Below are 16301 nucleotides of genomic sequence, written 5' to 3'. Positions count from 1 at the left end.
TTTATTTCAGATAAATGCTGATCTTTGGATTTTTCTATTCATCAAAGAGTCCTGAAAACTACTCAACTGTTTTAAATATTGATGATAATAATGATAAAAAATGTTTTTTGAGCAAATAAGCATATTAGAATGATTTCTAAAGGATGTGACACTGAAGACTGGAGTAATGCTGAAAATGTAGCTTTGATCACAGGAATAAATTACATGTTGAAGTATATTTAAATAGAAAACAGTTATTTTAAATAGTAAAAATATTTGAAAATTTTGCTGTTTTTGCTCTACTTTGGATCAAATAAATGCAGGCTTGGTGAGCAGAAAAACATTACTTTTAAAAAACATTAAAAGATTTTGACTGCAAGAATAATTTAAGTACTAAATTATATATGAACATAAAACATTTATATAAAATAAACACAATAAATTAATGGATAAACTGAAAACACTAACAAGTAGCTAGAAAAATGTAGATCCTCATAAATATCTGGCTATATAACATTTATTATATTGTTTCAGGAGTCTCACATTTTTATTATTAGAGTAGAATTTTAAAATATAACACATTTTAAAACATATTTTATTTTAGTATGTATAATATAAAAGAATTCCGATATGCGTTTTTATCTGAACTTTAAATTTGAAGTATCAAATGCGATTTTTTTTTTTTTTTTGGTAAAGTGGGTCTGGTTAAATGCCAGACCACTTTAAACGTTTCCACTGGTAACAAAATCCAGCATGACGTCTGATTTCGAGACAGTCTTTGCATGATGGATGACCCATTTTCAGCATCACGCGGCGCTGATCCACTGACCGAATTAAGCTTTAAAAGGGGTGTGGCGCTGCCTTTGTCATGGAAAACCCCCAACAAACCAACAACCACTTTTATGTACATTTCTAATTAAATGTCTTGAGTATTTAAATCAAATCAAATGAAATTACACGCACATCTGATATAAAAGATTCCATTTGTGTTGCAGTACGTGATGATCGTGTGAGAGTGCGTCACACGCCGCCTGTCACAGTCAAAAGTCAGAGCCGAGCGGAGCTCAACCGTTGTGTAACCAGCAGCGTCCCGCCGTCGGAGGGGAGGAGTCCCGACACAAACACGCTCGCTGTGTTGTGCTGTAAAATTCCACTTAGTATTTAAGGTTTACATTTGGTACACTGTCGAAAACAAACGTCGAGGTTTCAGCAGGTAGGCTACGCTTCTCTACACACAGGCTGAAACTAATCTTCGAGTACATGGAGCTGGATCGGCGACTCTTGCTGGCTCACTGCGCCGCCCACACCCTGTCCGTTATAGCTGGACTGTTGGTGGTCGTACCGCTCGCTTTAAACGGATCCGCTTTCAAGGGAAGGTGCGCGCTGTTTAGTCAAGGCTTTTGGAGGACGGAGAACCTCTCGGTGGGCGAGGGAGAGTCCCGGACGGTCACTCATCTGGTGGTGCAACAATGGGGACCGTTAGCGGCGTGCCAGTTCGCCACATTCGTCGGTGTGTTCACCGTGTTGTACGGAGCCGTTCAGGGCTGGAGGAGCCTGTTCTACCTCCATCGGCGGCATGACGAGTGAGTCTTAAAAATGTGACATAAAAATAAAAAAAAAATTAATTCGAGTGTTACATTCGTTAATGGTACCTTTAACGTTAGTCTTCATGTCTATATAACAGTAGAAACTAGCAGAGCCATATTTTATCAAACAACAACATAACATGAAACTGTGTATTGAGGTATATGTGTATTATTTCATATTTGTGTAAATAACCGCTTATTATATTAAGCGCTTTGGGTATTAGAAAAGCGCAAAATAAATACAATGTATTATTATTATTATTATTATTATTATTATTATCAGTATTATATTGTAAACATATGTTGTATAATAGTACAATTTATGTAATTACAATATATAAACATTTGAAGTATATTCAGTTATTTTGAAATATTTTAAAAACCATTTAAATAAAAGCGATATTATATATATTATATATACTTATAGTACATAATATTAAACGAATGGATTTACATATATAATTAATTAAAATATATAACTCAACTGTTTCATACGTTAATATTTACATTATATAAATTATATTACTTTATACTTATCTATCTATCTATCTATCTATCTATCTATCTATATATATATATATATATATAAAGTTCAGTTTAATGTTATTTAGAAAAACAAGTATGTATATTATAATTAAAACACACACACACACACACACACACACACACATATATATATATATATATATATATATAAAACAGTACTAAATAACTGAATAATATGTATATGTGTAATGTTATTTAATATTTGTGTACATTTAAAAAACACAATATATTACAATTTAAGTACAATATATAATTATACATATTTATATATTTTATAGGTATTTACTTGATATTTGTGTATATTAAGTTAAATTAAATTCATGTTTTGTATATTTGACAAATTAAATAGTGTTATAATATGGTCATTGGAGAAATTAAACTTACATGTATCACAAACTATATATATATATATATATATATATATATATATAAAAAGTTCAGTTTAATGTTATTTAGAAAAACAATTATATATATTATAATTAAAAACATATATATATATATATTAAAACATTACTAAATAATTGAATAATATGTATATCAGTGTAATGTTATTTAATATTTGTGTACATTAAAAAAAACATACAATATATTACGATTTAAGTACAATATATAATTATACATATTTATATATTTTATAGGTATTTACCTAATATATGTGTATATTAAGTAAAATTAAATTCATGTTTTGTATATTTGACAAATAAAATAGTGTTATAATATGGTCATTGGAGAAATCAAACTTATATGTATCACAAACGAAACTGCATGATCCATTGGTTTTAATTTTCCCTGCTTTTCTTGCAGCACGCTGTTTTCTGCCTTCCTCACGCTGCTGTTGAGTCTGTGTGTGCTCTTCCTCTCTGGAGGGGCCAGTGTTACTCTCACCCTGGGCCTGGTGTCTTGGTGCAACACTGTTACGGACCACAACACCAGACCCTTCAGGTACACAGATCTTTAAATCTATAAACTGATTTGAAGATAGTTTGTTTGTGTAGCACTTTTCACAATACATGTAGTTTCAAATCAGCTTTAGAGACTTTGAATATGGTCCAAAAACATAAAAAGCATGCAGTATTCATATTTAATAAAAATACAACATATACGGTTGAATGCACACGTTTCATGAATAAATGAAATGTCTACACAATGTGATGTATTTAATGATTCTATCTTGTCTGTGCAGCTGTGCTGAGTCACAGTCTGTTCCTCTTTATCTGGACGTTGAGACATCCTCTTTCTACTCTGAACTCAATTGTGCGCAGGTAAGGAGCAAATGTAGTAACTTGTTTTTCATTCTGAGATCTGTGGGGCAACAAAGCATGCATATTTAACATGGTGCAGCATTATCCTAAGTGTGTCTCTCTTTGCAGATCTCTCTGTGGTGTGTAACGGCTCTATGGTTGGCTCACTCTATTTTGTCCTTCCTGAGGCTCTATCATTCCCACAGTCAGCAGATCAGTGGGCCGTGTTTATCCAGAGAGAAGGAATTCCTCCTGGGCCAAACTCAAGTGGAGTGTCCCATTCATCATCCACATCCACACTCACACCCTTCCCACACTCCCAGTGTTTTTATTTAGCCACACAGTGTTCATAGACCAGTTTTAAAGGGAACCCTGAGTATTTAAGACTTGTATGGCTTAATATAACATAAATAACAGCTCTTACTGAAATACGTATTAGAAAGCCAATGAAAGATTTACGTTATTTAAAAAATCCAAATCGTTTTATACATATTTTGTACTATAGGGGCGCCATTATTTCAAATGACGTGAATTGGCTGCATGCGTGAGCTACTGCTGCTACCTGTTGCTATTTTTACTCTGCTTTTGGTTGTACATTTCAAGCGAATGGCAACAAGAAGTGATGTAAGTCTTCACTGCTTTCCTGGCGATAAGAAAAGGAGAAAAGAATGGGAAGATGCCTTTGGACGAATACCCAGGGTTCCCTTTAAGATGGAACAAGAAGACTGGTCAAGATTAACGTAAAAGGGAATTGACTTCTAATCTAAACAGACAATCCCCACAATTCCCACGCATGTTACACAAAGAATAACCTCAGTAATCAGAATTAGCCTGGGTTTTATCTCTTTTTGTGCATTTGTTGATAAGTTTTTGTCATGTAGCTTAGTGCTTACATTGAGGTAAAATGTTTCTCAAATATATGATATATTGCACTATTAATGCATTGCTCTTGCATGTGCAAGATATTGTCTAACTTTATATGTTCAGCCATATAATGTGAAGTTTAAGTGAATGGGAAGGAAAGACTAGCCCGTTGCATGTGCTCAAGTCTGACCCATGCTTGTTTCGTACTGTGAATACTGAATGGTACTGGCACTCAAACCTGACGTTCTCTTTCAAATCCAGTGAAGGTTTCTTATATGAAGCTGGTTGTGTTGATGCAACCTCCTGGTTCAAAATCCACTTTTGCTGGGTTGCATTGCTTAATTGATGTGATGGAAATTCAGAGACAAGGAGAAGCTGGAAAAACATGAGACGGAATGTCAAGAATGTTGCTCATCCTTTTTGAATCCTGAACCTTTGACCTGGAGGATTGTTGTGAAACGCAAACAGTTGAATAAGAAGCAGGAGGGAGATGAGAGAGAAATGTTCATTTATGGTTTGGAAATGTGATGATGCTTGTGTTTTATACCGCTGTTTGTATCCATTATGTCCTATTTATAAGCCCTTTTCACTTGAGTAAAGGTAATAGAACATGGTGTCTTGATATTAAGTTTGTCAACTTTGTTGTATTTCTTTTAAACAAAATAATTGCCAAAATAAAATATTAAGTTTTACATGGCAAAATAATGGTAAAAGGAAACTACCAGTCAAAAGTTTTTTAAACTAAGATTTTGGATCCAAAGTCTTAAATGACTTTGAAAAATGTAGAAATATTTTTACTATTTAAAATAACTGTTTTTTTATAAAAAATATATTTTAAAATATAATTTATTCCTGTGATTTCAAAGCTGAATTTTAGCATTATTACTCCAGTCACATGATCCTTCAGAAATCATTCTATTATTTTGATTTACTGCTCAAAAATATTAATTATTATTATGTTGAAAACAGCTGAGTGCTGTGATACAAAGTGATACAAAATAACAAATGTTGCTTGAAAAGCAATACAGCATATTAGAAAAAAAAACTTTTGACTGGTAGAGTGTTTATTAAAATTGTGTTATTAAAACAAATTAATTAAATGTTAATACCATAAAAATATTCATTGTTTAAATAGACCACAAATAGTACAATTTCAAACATATATTTGTGTCAATACTGCAATAGAAATAGTTTTAAAATGTTAATACTTAAGGACTAAAACTCTGTACAAGTACACATAAAAACAACAAGAAATAAACATTTCTTCAGGGATTTGGAAAATATTAAGTGTGACATGCAAATAAACAGTTCATTGCAATTACATTGTCATTAAAGTGCATTCACTGACCATAGAATAATTTATAATTTAAAGCTGCACCTAACTACTCTCATTATTCATAATTTGCTTGAATAACAACATTATTATATTTATTATTATATAAAATCATTTAATGTAAGGCCTTGTTTCCTCCCTGTCAGTAAATACTGTAATTATTACTTTATCAGCAGTACTATAAAACTGATAATGGCTCAGCAGTTATAGAAAGGGTTAGCTGGTTTACTATTGCTCAGAATGCATTTTTCCTCCTCAATACTGTTTGCACCTGTTATGCTACACGTCCTTGGCAATCTTCGACAGCTGATTAAACTTCTCTCTCTTTCATCACAGTCCCTTGTTGTAAGTCAGCACCTTGCAATCTGTTGCCATGGCAATTTCCGGCTCAAGGTGAGATGCCTCGATCTGTGAGGAGCAAAGAATGATTAGCAAGCGATTCCCTGCAAAAATATTTATTATTCCGAGCACACGCACGCATGAAAAGATTAATGGCATAAGGTCGACAGACAAAATTAAACCTGCTGCAGCAATTGTTTGCTGTAGAGGAAGAGGGGAAGTGATGCAGGTGTTGCTGCAATACCTCTGACATCTGTGGGAAGAGACTGATAGCCAGCGGCAATGACAGACCAAAAACTGCCAGACATACTAAACTGTGCACAGGCAGCATCATCCTGCGATGGGCCTGCATCAGAGGAAGCCTGGCAGAGGACAGGAAAAACAGACTCTCATGAATGTGTTCTTGTAGCTATTAAACAATAATTAATAATGTATGTTAATATATATTTATAACATAGTTATTCATTAATAATAAAAATGAATTCCCATTCAGAAAAGAATTTAAATGCAAGTGAGGCAAAAGTAACTCTATACTTTTCCAAGAAGGCCATTATGATTGGTGGAAGGACAAAGATTGGCAGTGGTAGTGCTACTCGTGTTAATGCTGTCTCTATCAGTGCCTGAAAAAAAGGGAAAAGAATTACTTTTGAAAATTCATGTAATTGTACAACATGGCTAGTAAGAATACAATTTTGCTGTTATGGCTACCTTGTATTAATCTGAAATTAAATCATCAACAATAAACATTTAGGGCAAAAAAGCTATCAACAAATTGATGTTGGGTGTTGCAACTGACATACGCACATGTTTGGCAGCTATCCGTGAGGATCCCACTACATTCCCGTTGCTGTCTAATACATCTATTCCCTCAGACAGCTCATTGTGTCTCATCAAAGCCACGTTACAGATGTTCGCACTGGCTGAGAAGAAAAACACACACGCATCTTAAAGGAGAAGTTCACTTCCAGAATAAAAAACATTCCTAATAATTTACTCACCCCCATGTCGTCCAAGATGTTCATGCCTTTCTTTCTTCAGCTGCAAAGAAATTAAGGTTTTTGAGGAAAACATTCCAGGATTTTTCTCCATATAGTGGACTTCAATCGTGACCAACTGGTTGAAGGTCCAAATTGCATTGTTTCAATGCAGCTTCAAAGGGCTCTACACAAACCCAGCTGAGGAATAAGGGTCTTATCTAGAGAAACAATTGGTCATTTTCTTAAAAATGAAATGTAAATTTATATACCTTTTAACCACAAATGTTCATCTTGCACTAGTTCGACCACACCCATTACATAATCATGCACACATGCCATAGGCAGAAGTACAGACCCAGTGTTTACAAAGCAAACGTGCAAATAAAATCAAATGCCCTTTACGAAAATATTGAGATGGAGTTTTTTTGCCCTAACCTATCTCTTTGAACTGGAGTACACAGAGGAAGAACTAACCGCACATGACCTTTCCAACATGATTGCGCATCCAGACATGCATGCCCATCGCAGAGCTAGTGCAAGATGAGCATTAGTGGTGAAAAAGTAGATACTGTTTTGCTAGATAAGACCCTTATTCCTCAGCTGGGATCATGTAGAGCCCTTTGAAGCTGCATTGAAACTGCAGTTTGGACCTTCAACCCGTTTACTCCCATTAAAGTCCACTATATGGAGAAACATCCTGAAATGTTTCCCTCAAAAACCTTAATTTCTTTTCGACTGAAGAAAGAAAGACATGAACATCTCGGATGACATGGGGGTTTGTAAATTATCAGGAAATTTTTATGCTGGAAGTGAACTTCTCCTTTAATGAAGAGCATCCATGCTAAACAAAAAAAATGACATCCAGTTTCTGTAAAAGGTCATCTTAATATAGATTCCACCACATGGCTAGGTGAAAATAGCCTGATACAATATTCATTTGATATGGGTCTATTATTTTAAGAATTCCCAAGAATTGAATCTGCAGTTTATTTGATTAAAATACGCTGTTCTAATAATCAATGAATAAAAATGCATCACAGTTTGTACTAAAATACCTGCCTATAATAAGAAATGTTGAGCATCAAATCAGCATATTAGAATTATATCTGAAGGATCGTATGACTTGTAATAGGTGCTGAAAATTCAGCTTTTCCATCACAGGAATAAATCACATTTTAAAATAAATTAAAAAAGAAATGTTAATTTAAAATGTAATGACATTTTACAATATTACTGTTTTGCTGATCAAATAATTTTTTTTTTTCCAGGATTTTTCTCCACATATTGGACTTCAATGGTGGCAAACAGGTCGAAGGTCCAAACTGTAGTTTCAGTGCAGCTTTAAAGGTTTCTACACCATCCCAGCTGAGGATTAAAGGTCTTACCTAGCGAAACAATTGGTTATTTTCTTTCAAAAAATAATATACTTTTTAATCACAAATACCATGCAAAGTGTCATGCACTAGCTCGACATCACGCATTACGTAATCACGTTGGAAAAGTCACGCGTGATTAGTTCTTCGTCTGTGTACTTTGATTCCAAAAGGTACGGTAAAGGAAAAAAACTCCAACCCTTGTTGTTTTACCTTTTTTTTGAAAAGGGTGTTTGACTTTCTTTGCATGCTTGAAAAACATTTTCTTTGCATGGGTAAAAAGTATATAAATTTGTATTTTCCTCAGAAAATGTCTGATCCCTTATTCCTCAGCTGGGATCGTGTAGAGCCCTTTGAAGCTGCATTGAAACTGCAGTTTGGACCTTTAACCCGATGGTCTCCTTTAAAGTCCTTTGAAGAAAGAGAAAAATCCTAGAAATCCTTTTTCTCAAATACCTTAATTTCTTTTTCGACTGAGGAAAGAAAGACATGAACATCTTGGATGACATAGGGGTGAGTAAATTATAAGGAAATTTTAATTATTGGAAGTGAACTTCTCCTGTAAAACAAAATCTTACTGACTCCAAACTTTTAAACAGTAGTGTATGTGCTATGCTTTCATACTAACAGCAGGGGGAGCTTCAAGCTATGCAGAGTGAAGGACTGCCGAGCAAAACATGTAAAACTGTCTGTGTAAGGACGTACCTACAGCAGGAAAAGGGATAAACCTCTGTATGAACAGTCTGGTGGCAGGGTTAAATTTGCTGGATTTCTCGATAAGTATATTCAGTCCCACCTGCAGCAAGACAGAATATTACAGGAGAATTTAAATGACATTTAAAAGTGAAACATTATCTAACAAGACGTTACTGTAGTATATTAGGACACTAGGGGGTATTAAACATTTCAAAATATATTTTTAAAAATTATTTTCATATCAGAGGCAAATATTAATAAATAGGTCATGACACAATGAGAAACATTTACATTATAAATCACATATAAAATTAATCTTAAACAAAACTTGTACATCACTGACTTACTGCAATAGAAACAGCGCTGGTGACGGCTCCCATGTATCCCTGAATAAACTTTGAGGTTGGTGTTGGCTAAAGATAAAATTGGGGGAAAAAACAACCATCAACATCCAGGTGCAGCAAATGTACCACAGACGACTGCGCAATGAAAAAAAAAAAAAACTCTCTGAGGTTGTGAACCACAGTCAGATGCAGAACAGACGTCTGGCCCTCAGGACACAACAATGATCATTCAAATGGAATCGAGAAGAAGTAACGCTTCACTGATTGGCCATCTGCAATAGTTAAACCTGAATAGTTAAACCTAAATTTTTTTCTAAACTTGACCTGAATTAAAAGAGTATTTCAGAGCGTACCTTTGTGGCATTGCGGTTGGCGTAGTTCACACAAGCATTGTGACTCTGGTTGAGCCACTGTAGGAGAGAAATTCTCGATTAGCCTGACAGTCACTTGAATTATTGTTATTCTATTTTCTGTGAAGTCAGCTTCTGGTAAAAGTCAAATATATATAGGAAATCAAATTAGTTGGGACTACTTTGGTCAAATTACATGTTGGAATACTGACAGAGGCAGAGACAGCTTTTAGCCTTCCTGGCATTAAGGCGCTCAAATGATGGGAACAAGCCACTTTACCTGCCAGAACACAGTAGAGGCCAAAGTCTGGTTTGGAAGGAGAAGACCAACAACCTGCAAGAGAATCATTTAAGAAACATCACTTCTGATAACTAGTTAACTGCGCATACAGCAATACTCTGGTTAATAATTTACACCTATCTATACAAACAAAGGTTTATTACAGACTTCAAAAGTTCAGTGCAGATTTCAACAGCTCGTGCTTAGAAGATTTGGATGTGCCAACACTGGATGTATTGGCAATGGCTGACAAGGCTTTCGTCTCTCATATTTGCTCTGTGTGTGTGGTCTTTGTTTTGCACTTTGATCTTTTTTTATAAACAAACAGAAGACTTACGATTGGCGTTCCAAACGGCACATAGCCTGTCAAATGCATCCAGATAACAGCAAATTAGAACTCAGAAATCAGAACAGAGTAAAAATAACCTCTATGGCTCTCCTCACCTCATTTGCGTTTGTTTGAATATTTATTACTTTAATTCTAAGCAGCGTTAGTATGGTGCAGTTCTATTATTAATTTCACGGCATGACCAAACTGTTGCACACATGCATAGAAAATCACTGTTTTTGGGCGTACACATCCAGAATAATATCTATAATGTACATTTTGAATAACATCTGGAATACACATCATAATTTCAGTAAACTAACAAACAACAATAGACAAGAAAATAGACTTTCTATATAATTACAATGTTTTTAAAAAAAAGGATCCAAGGATCAAAATACAGTAAAAACAGTAATATTTTGGAATATTATTTTAATTTAAAATAACTTTTTTCTATTTGAATACACTTAAATTCACTACCGGTCAACATTTTTTGAACAGTAAGATATTTAATGTTGTTTTCTGCTCACCAAGGCTGCATTTATTTGATCCAAAATACAGCAAAAGCAGTAATATTGTGGTATATTTTTACTATATACACTAACTGCTTTCTATTTGAATATATTTTTAAATGTAATTTTTTTCCTGTGATCAAAGCTAAATTTTCAGCATCATTACTCCAGTCTTCAGTGTCACATGATCCTTCAGAAATCATTCTAATATGCTGTTCCAGAACAAATATTATTATTGTTATTATTATCATTATTATCATCATCATCATCACCAATTTAAAACAGTTGAGTGCATTTTTTTCAGGATTCTTTGATGAATAGAAAGAGCCAAAGATCAGCATTTATCCCAAATAAAATACTTTTGTATTATTATGCACTACACTATTCAAAAGTTTGGAGTCAGTAACATTTTTGTGTGGTAGAAATTCTATAAATTAATACTTTTATTTAGCAAGGATGCTTTAAATTGATCAAAAGTGATGGTAAAGACATTTATAATGTTACAAAAGATTTCTATTTCAGATAAATGCTGTTCTTCTAAACTTTCCATTTATCAAAGAAACCTGAAATAATTCTAACTAACATTAATTAACAATAAACAATACATTCATTACAGTGTTTATTAATCTTTGTTATTGTTAGTTAAGAAAATATTGTTTGTTCATGTCAGTTCACAGTGCATTATCTAATGTTAACAAACACAACTTGTGATTTTAATAATGCATTAGTAAATGCTGAAATTAACAATAACTAATAGTAATAAATACTGTAGAGGTATTGTTCATGTTAACTAGTTAACAGCATTGTGAAGTATTTAAAAAATTAAAATATAAAATTATACCTCTGATATTAAATTTTCTACAGCCATTACTCCCGTCTTCAGTATATATTCTATTTCTATCATTTCTTCTTATTATAAATGCTAAACACATTTGTGCTGCTTATATTTTGTGGAAACAAACTCAATTTTTTCCCTGGATTTTCTTTTTTTTTCTCAGGATTCTTTGATCATTTACAATATATGTATTTTTTGTAACAATGTAAAAATCTTTCCTGACATATTTAATCGATTTAATGTATACATTTATATAGAAAGAGAAAGAGAGAGAGAGACAAAGATCCTGAATAATATATATTATTTTCTGTCAAAAAATTATTGTACTGACACCAAAGTTATGTTTGTGTATACAGGGATAGGTATGTTTTTTTTAATATTATTCAAATGTTTCTAACCCTCTCAATGCTCTTACCTGACATGCGGAAAGGCATGAAGATTTTTTTCACCGGTATCAGGGTGAATGATGGCCTGAAAGGAGACAAGTCAGTAACTGTAATTCCAACCATCATTTCAAAGTGACAGTGAAGAATGACCACAAGACTCACCTGCTTCACCTTCTGAGCCTCCCAGAGCTAAACACAGAACACAAGCCGTTATAAAACACTGCACCACATGTATTACATAAGTTATCTGTTGAAACGTCTGAGATTCACCTGGTGATCTGTAATTCCTGGAGGAAGATTCCCTTGCTTGAAATCATCCAGGAGTTTGATACATTCTTTTAAACGACTCTATAAAGATGAAACAGAAATCTGAAAGGAATAACCACAGGCTTCGACTCATCCAGAATTAATTAGTTGATTAGAATCAACATTCATTCTTTATAGATGTGACATAATTACACTACATAAAAGAAAGGAAAGATCATTGCAGGGTATAAACAAGGCAACTCACTGATTCGTTCACCTCAATTAATATAACATAGGGAAGATTTCCATACCTCTGTGACAAACAAAGTGGAGGGGTCGATGATATCAATGAAATGTCTCAACCTGCCAAGAAATGTGCTCTAAGGAAGAAAAACATTCCTTCAGTTTCACAAACTTACATTCCTAGCCAGAACCTAAGAGGAAGTACAGATGCAAACAGGACAACCTACATTGCCGTTCAAAAGCTTGTGATCATTGGGATTAAAAACACTGAAAGATTTTTTTATAGAAGTCTCTTATGCTCCAAAGTTCCATTTACTTGCTTAAAAATACACAAAAAGTAATATTATGAACTATTATTACAATGTAAAATCTATTTTCTATTTTAATATACTTTAAAATATAATTGATTTCTGGGAAGCAAAGATGATTTTTCAGCAACATTACTCCAGTCTTCAGTGTCACATGATCCTTTAGAAATCATTCTAATATGCTGATTCATTATCAGTGTTAGAAACAGATGCTTAATATTTTTTTTTTGGACCTGTGATACATTTTTCAGGATTCTTTGATGAATAAAAGTAAAAAACTTTCCTAACAATATAAGTCTTTACTATCACTTTTTATCAATTGAACACATCCTTGCTGAATCAAACTATTAATTTCTTTTAAGAAATAAAAATTAAAAAAATGTACTGATCCTAAACTTTGAACGATAGTGTATATTGTTACAAAAGATTTCTAATCTAAATAAACGCTGTTCTTTTTAAAGTTTTATTCATCAAAGAATCCTGAAAAAAAGTATCACAGGTTCAAAAAAATATATTAAGCAGCTCAACTGTTTCCAAAATTAATAATACTGTAAATCAGCATATTAGAATGATTTGTAAAGAATCATGTGAGAAGACTGGAGTAATGATGCTGAAAATTCAGCTTTGCATCACAAGAATAAATTCTATTTTAAAGTATATTAAAACAGAAAGCCACTATTTTAAATTGCAATAATATTTCACAGTATTACCACTTTTTCTGTAGTTTTAATAAATAAGTGCAGCCTTGATGAGCAGAAATTTTTTTTTAATCAAAAATCTTACTGATCCCACACTTTCGAATGGTAGTGTGCTCACAGCACAAACCAAAACACGATTCAAACTTGCTGTTTTGTACCTTAAGAGCTGTTCTAATTTTAGCTTATATAATAATATAATATTTTAGGTTTGCAATGACAACGCACTGACAGGTTGTGCAGAATATCCTCAAAGGAGTGACGAATGCCTGCATCAACATTCTCACTGTCTCTGAACCCCAGGCAGCAAGGCAAGCGGTTTTCTGAGAGCCAACTGTTTCAGAGGCCCGATGGTTGAGCATGCCAAGGGTTTATTTGGCAAAGAACACAGTGTAAAAAAAGCAGCTTCGATCAACTGCATCTAAATGATTTATCCAGGGACAAGGTATAAAAAAGCTGAAATCCATTGTGTCTTACAATATATAGTAAAGAGAGCAGGGAAAATCTGACTTTGCTCGGGTAATAATGCTATTTCTAGGCTACAGACACTTGCTTCAAAGCTGTTGCAGAGCCATGTGAGCGCATGTCTGCTGGAGAAGACTTGTTAATTATGCATGTGTTTCTGCTCCCCAGAGAATATGCAACACAGTTAGCAGAGATGGAGCAGGAAGAAAACATACACCCATATCCTTCAGATGCATTGATTTCATCTAAAAACAGCAGCAATAAAAAAGATAACAGTCTGCATTAGTCAAGTGCACGTGTGCTGGATTTTGCCATAAAACTAATTCGATTTTGATTCAATGAAAACTCAGTGAACACAGGCGAAAGACTATATTAGCATATATATTTTCAGAAATATCTTAGAGCAGCTTGTGAGCGGGGCAGTGATCTTTTGTTTGATTGCATTCCCTGTGGACTCAACACAGACTAATTTGGACAGCAAATGGCATAATAATCAGATGAAACTCATGATTGCACCAAAAATATTACTGAGCGAAGTATTCATTTGGATGCATTCAGAGACAATATATGACAGCAGACTAACAAAGGGAAGGCAGATACCTCGCCATTCTACCCTCTGTTGAAGACAATACAGATGTAAGGTTTTCAGTTCATCATGTCTAGCTATAACTGTCTGCACTTGCTCCTAACAAACCCAGAGAAAAACACTGATGACTGACATGCACGTACTGATTTCAGAGTGCGTGTTAAACCATTCAGACACAGTGTCCATTTCAGTGGAGAACTGAGAAAATGATTCAGTATTGCAATCATAATATCATATTAAACAGTTTTTATACAGTTTTTTTAATGCACTATACATGGTATTAGACAGTGGGTTTCAATGTAAGCAAAAGCTGTATATGACTGCAAAAATGACACTTGCTTTCAATAACAATTAACTACAAAATTTATCCACTTTTCAAAATTAAGTTAAATTATTTATTAATGTTTCTCAAGCTTTTACACTGTTTTACGCGCTTGCAACATTTTAAAATGTTGACTTTAATTACAATGCACATTTATAACTGAATTACCAGTATAAATAAAATGGTCATATTTTTGATTCCACTGAATATAATTCGGGTCTGAACGGGTTAATTAGGATGACCGCGGTGTTTCCATGGAGGCAACAGGACTTAAATAGATGGTCATTCATTTGACCGACACGAGTGCGTGAGATTTTCACAGATAACACAATTGATGAGACAATTATTTGCATTCGTTTAGCAAAAGCGGTTCTATTTCAAAATGCAAAACTTGAATACGGTGTCCAGGCACATTTGATTTAGAAAAAAAAATAATAAAACAGGGAGGACAGACAGTTTTTCCAGCTTTCCAGAAAAATTATGAACTTTAATAACGTCCCGCGAAATCACTCCCATGTAATGCAAAAATAAAAGTGACTAGTGAAATTGTATTCAACATTTTTTACAATAACAAAACAATCCTGTCCTACTCATTTCCTGCTATTTGCATATAAAAAGAAAAGCTGTTGTGCATGCATCTGATGTTTTAGGGGTTTCTAATATAACGGCGCGACCTAAACCTGTGTTACGCTCATCACGAACAATTCTTGCATCGGCCAGTTATATTGCGATGATGCAACGAGTAAAAGACACAACGCAAAAAAACGTGAGAAACGGGTGACTTTCACAGTACAGTGCTGGAGCAAAGCAAAGGTATCTACACACATTATGTTGTTTATCAACGCCCATCAAAAATGCCCAGACAAAGATGCACTTTAACATCGCGGCAAACTCTTTACCTGCTCGTAACGCGGTTTTCCCAGCTGAAACACCGGGCAAGACGCAGATTCCGCCATCTCAGCAGCGGTGGAGTGATGTTAAATAATAAAAAGGTCCATGAGACGGAATTTGTAAGAATAGTCAACTCGGGTACGAAACTAGTGAAGCAATAGCTCGCAGGGGTTCATGGGAAGTGTAGTTTCATGTTCAACTCAAGACAAAGCAGATAGAGCGCCTTCCACACCCTTTACAATTACAAAAGTCTTAAAGATTTACATCACGATGTTTTTTCCACAGTATTTTTAAAAAATCTGCAGCCTTCTGACAACTTTGAGGTTGAGCAAAATAATTTGCATCTAGAAAAAATAACCATAGCTTGCTTTAAATATACCCTGTAACCACAAAAATACATATACACGAAAATTTTATGAATGAATCTGAAATCACCTATCAAGTTAAAATCATTATCCACCTTTTTTCTTCCCGTAAGAGTGGAATTCTGGTCTCACCCACGTCCAGCTATTATTAGCTATACAAAAAGCTCATTGTGCTGCTTGATATTGCAAATTGCTGTGTCTTACCATTGTT

General features: G+C 33.9%; 2 protein-coding genes across 2 annotated transcripts; one reads left to right on the top strand and one right to left on the bottom strand.

Moving 5' to 3' along the window:
- Window positions 1–1033: 1033 nt before the first annotated feature.
- zgc:153018 (Transmembrane protein 179-like) lies at window positions 1034–4844 on the top strand. The gene is made up of 4 exons (XM_051127144.1): window positions 1034–1562; window positions 2916–3053; window positions 3295–3373; window positions 3482–4844. Exons 1-4 carry the CDS (start codon window positions 1240–1242, stop codon window positions 3686–3688), a joined length of 747 nt encoding a protein of 248 aa, XP_050983101.1. The 5' UTR covers window positions 1034–1239; the 3' UTR covers window positions 3689–4844.
- A 402-nt stretch (window positions 4845–5246) lies between these two features.
- Window positions 5247–15878, bottom strand: sfxn5b (sideroflexin 5b). Its single transcript, XM_051127143.1, is given in 15 exon segments — window positions 5247–5957; window positions 6133–6250; window positions 6423–6508; window positions 6693–6808; window positions 8944–9034; window positions 9282–9347; window positions 9632–9688; window positions 9909–9962; window positions 10246–10271; window positions 11999–12026; window positions 12028–12054; window positions 12132–12158; window positions 12240–12317; window positions 12527–12595; window positions 15734–15878. Coding segments are annotated over 15 exon segments (978 nt in total). The 5' UTR covers window positions 15791–15878; the 3' UTR covers window positions 5247–5879.
- Between the last annotated feature and the right edge of the window lie 423 nt (window positions 15879–16301).

This window comes from Labeo rohita, chromosome 14, assembly GCF_022985175.1.
Source record: "Labeo rohita strain BAU-BD-2019 chromosome 14, IGBB_LRoh.1.0, whole genome shotgun sequence".
Lineage (NCBI taxonomy): Eukaryota > Metazoa > Chordata > Actinopteri > Cypriniformes > Cyprinidae > Labeo > Labeo rohita.
The sequence above is the reverse complement of the archived record's forward strand: the minus strand, read 5'-3'. Positions and strand labels throughout refer to the sequence as shown.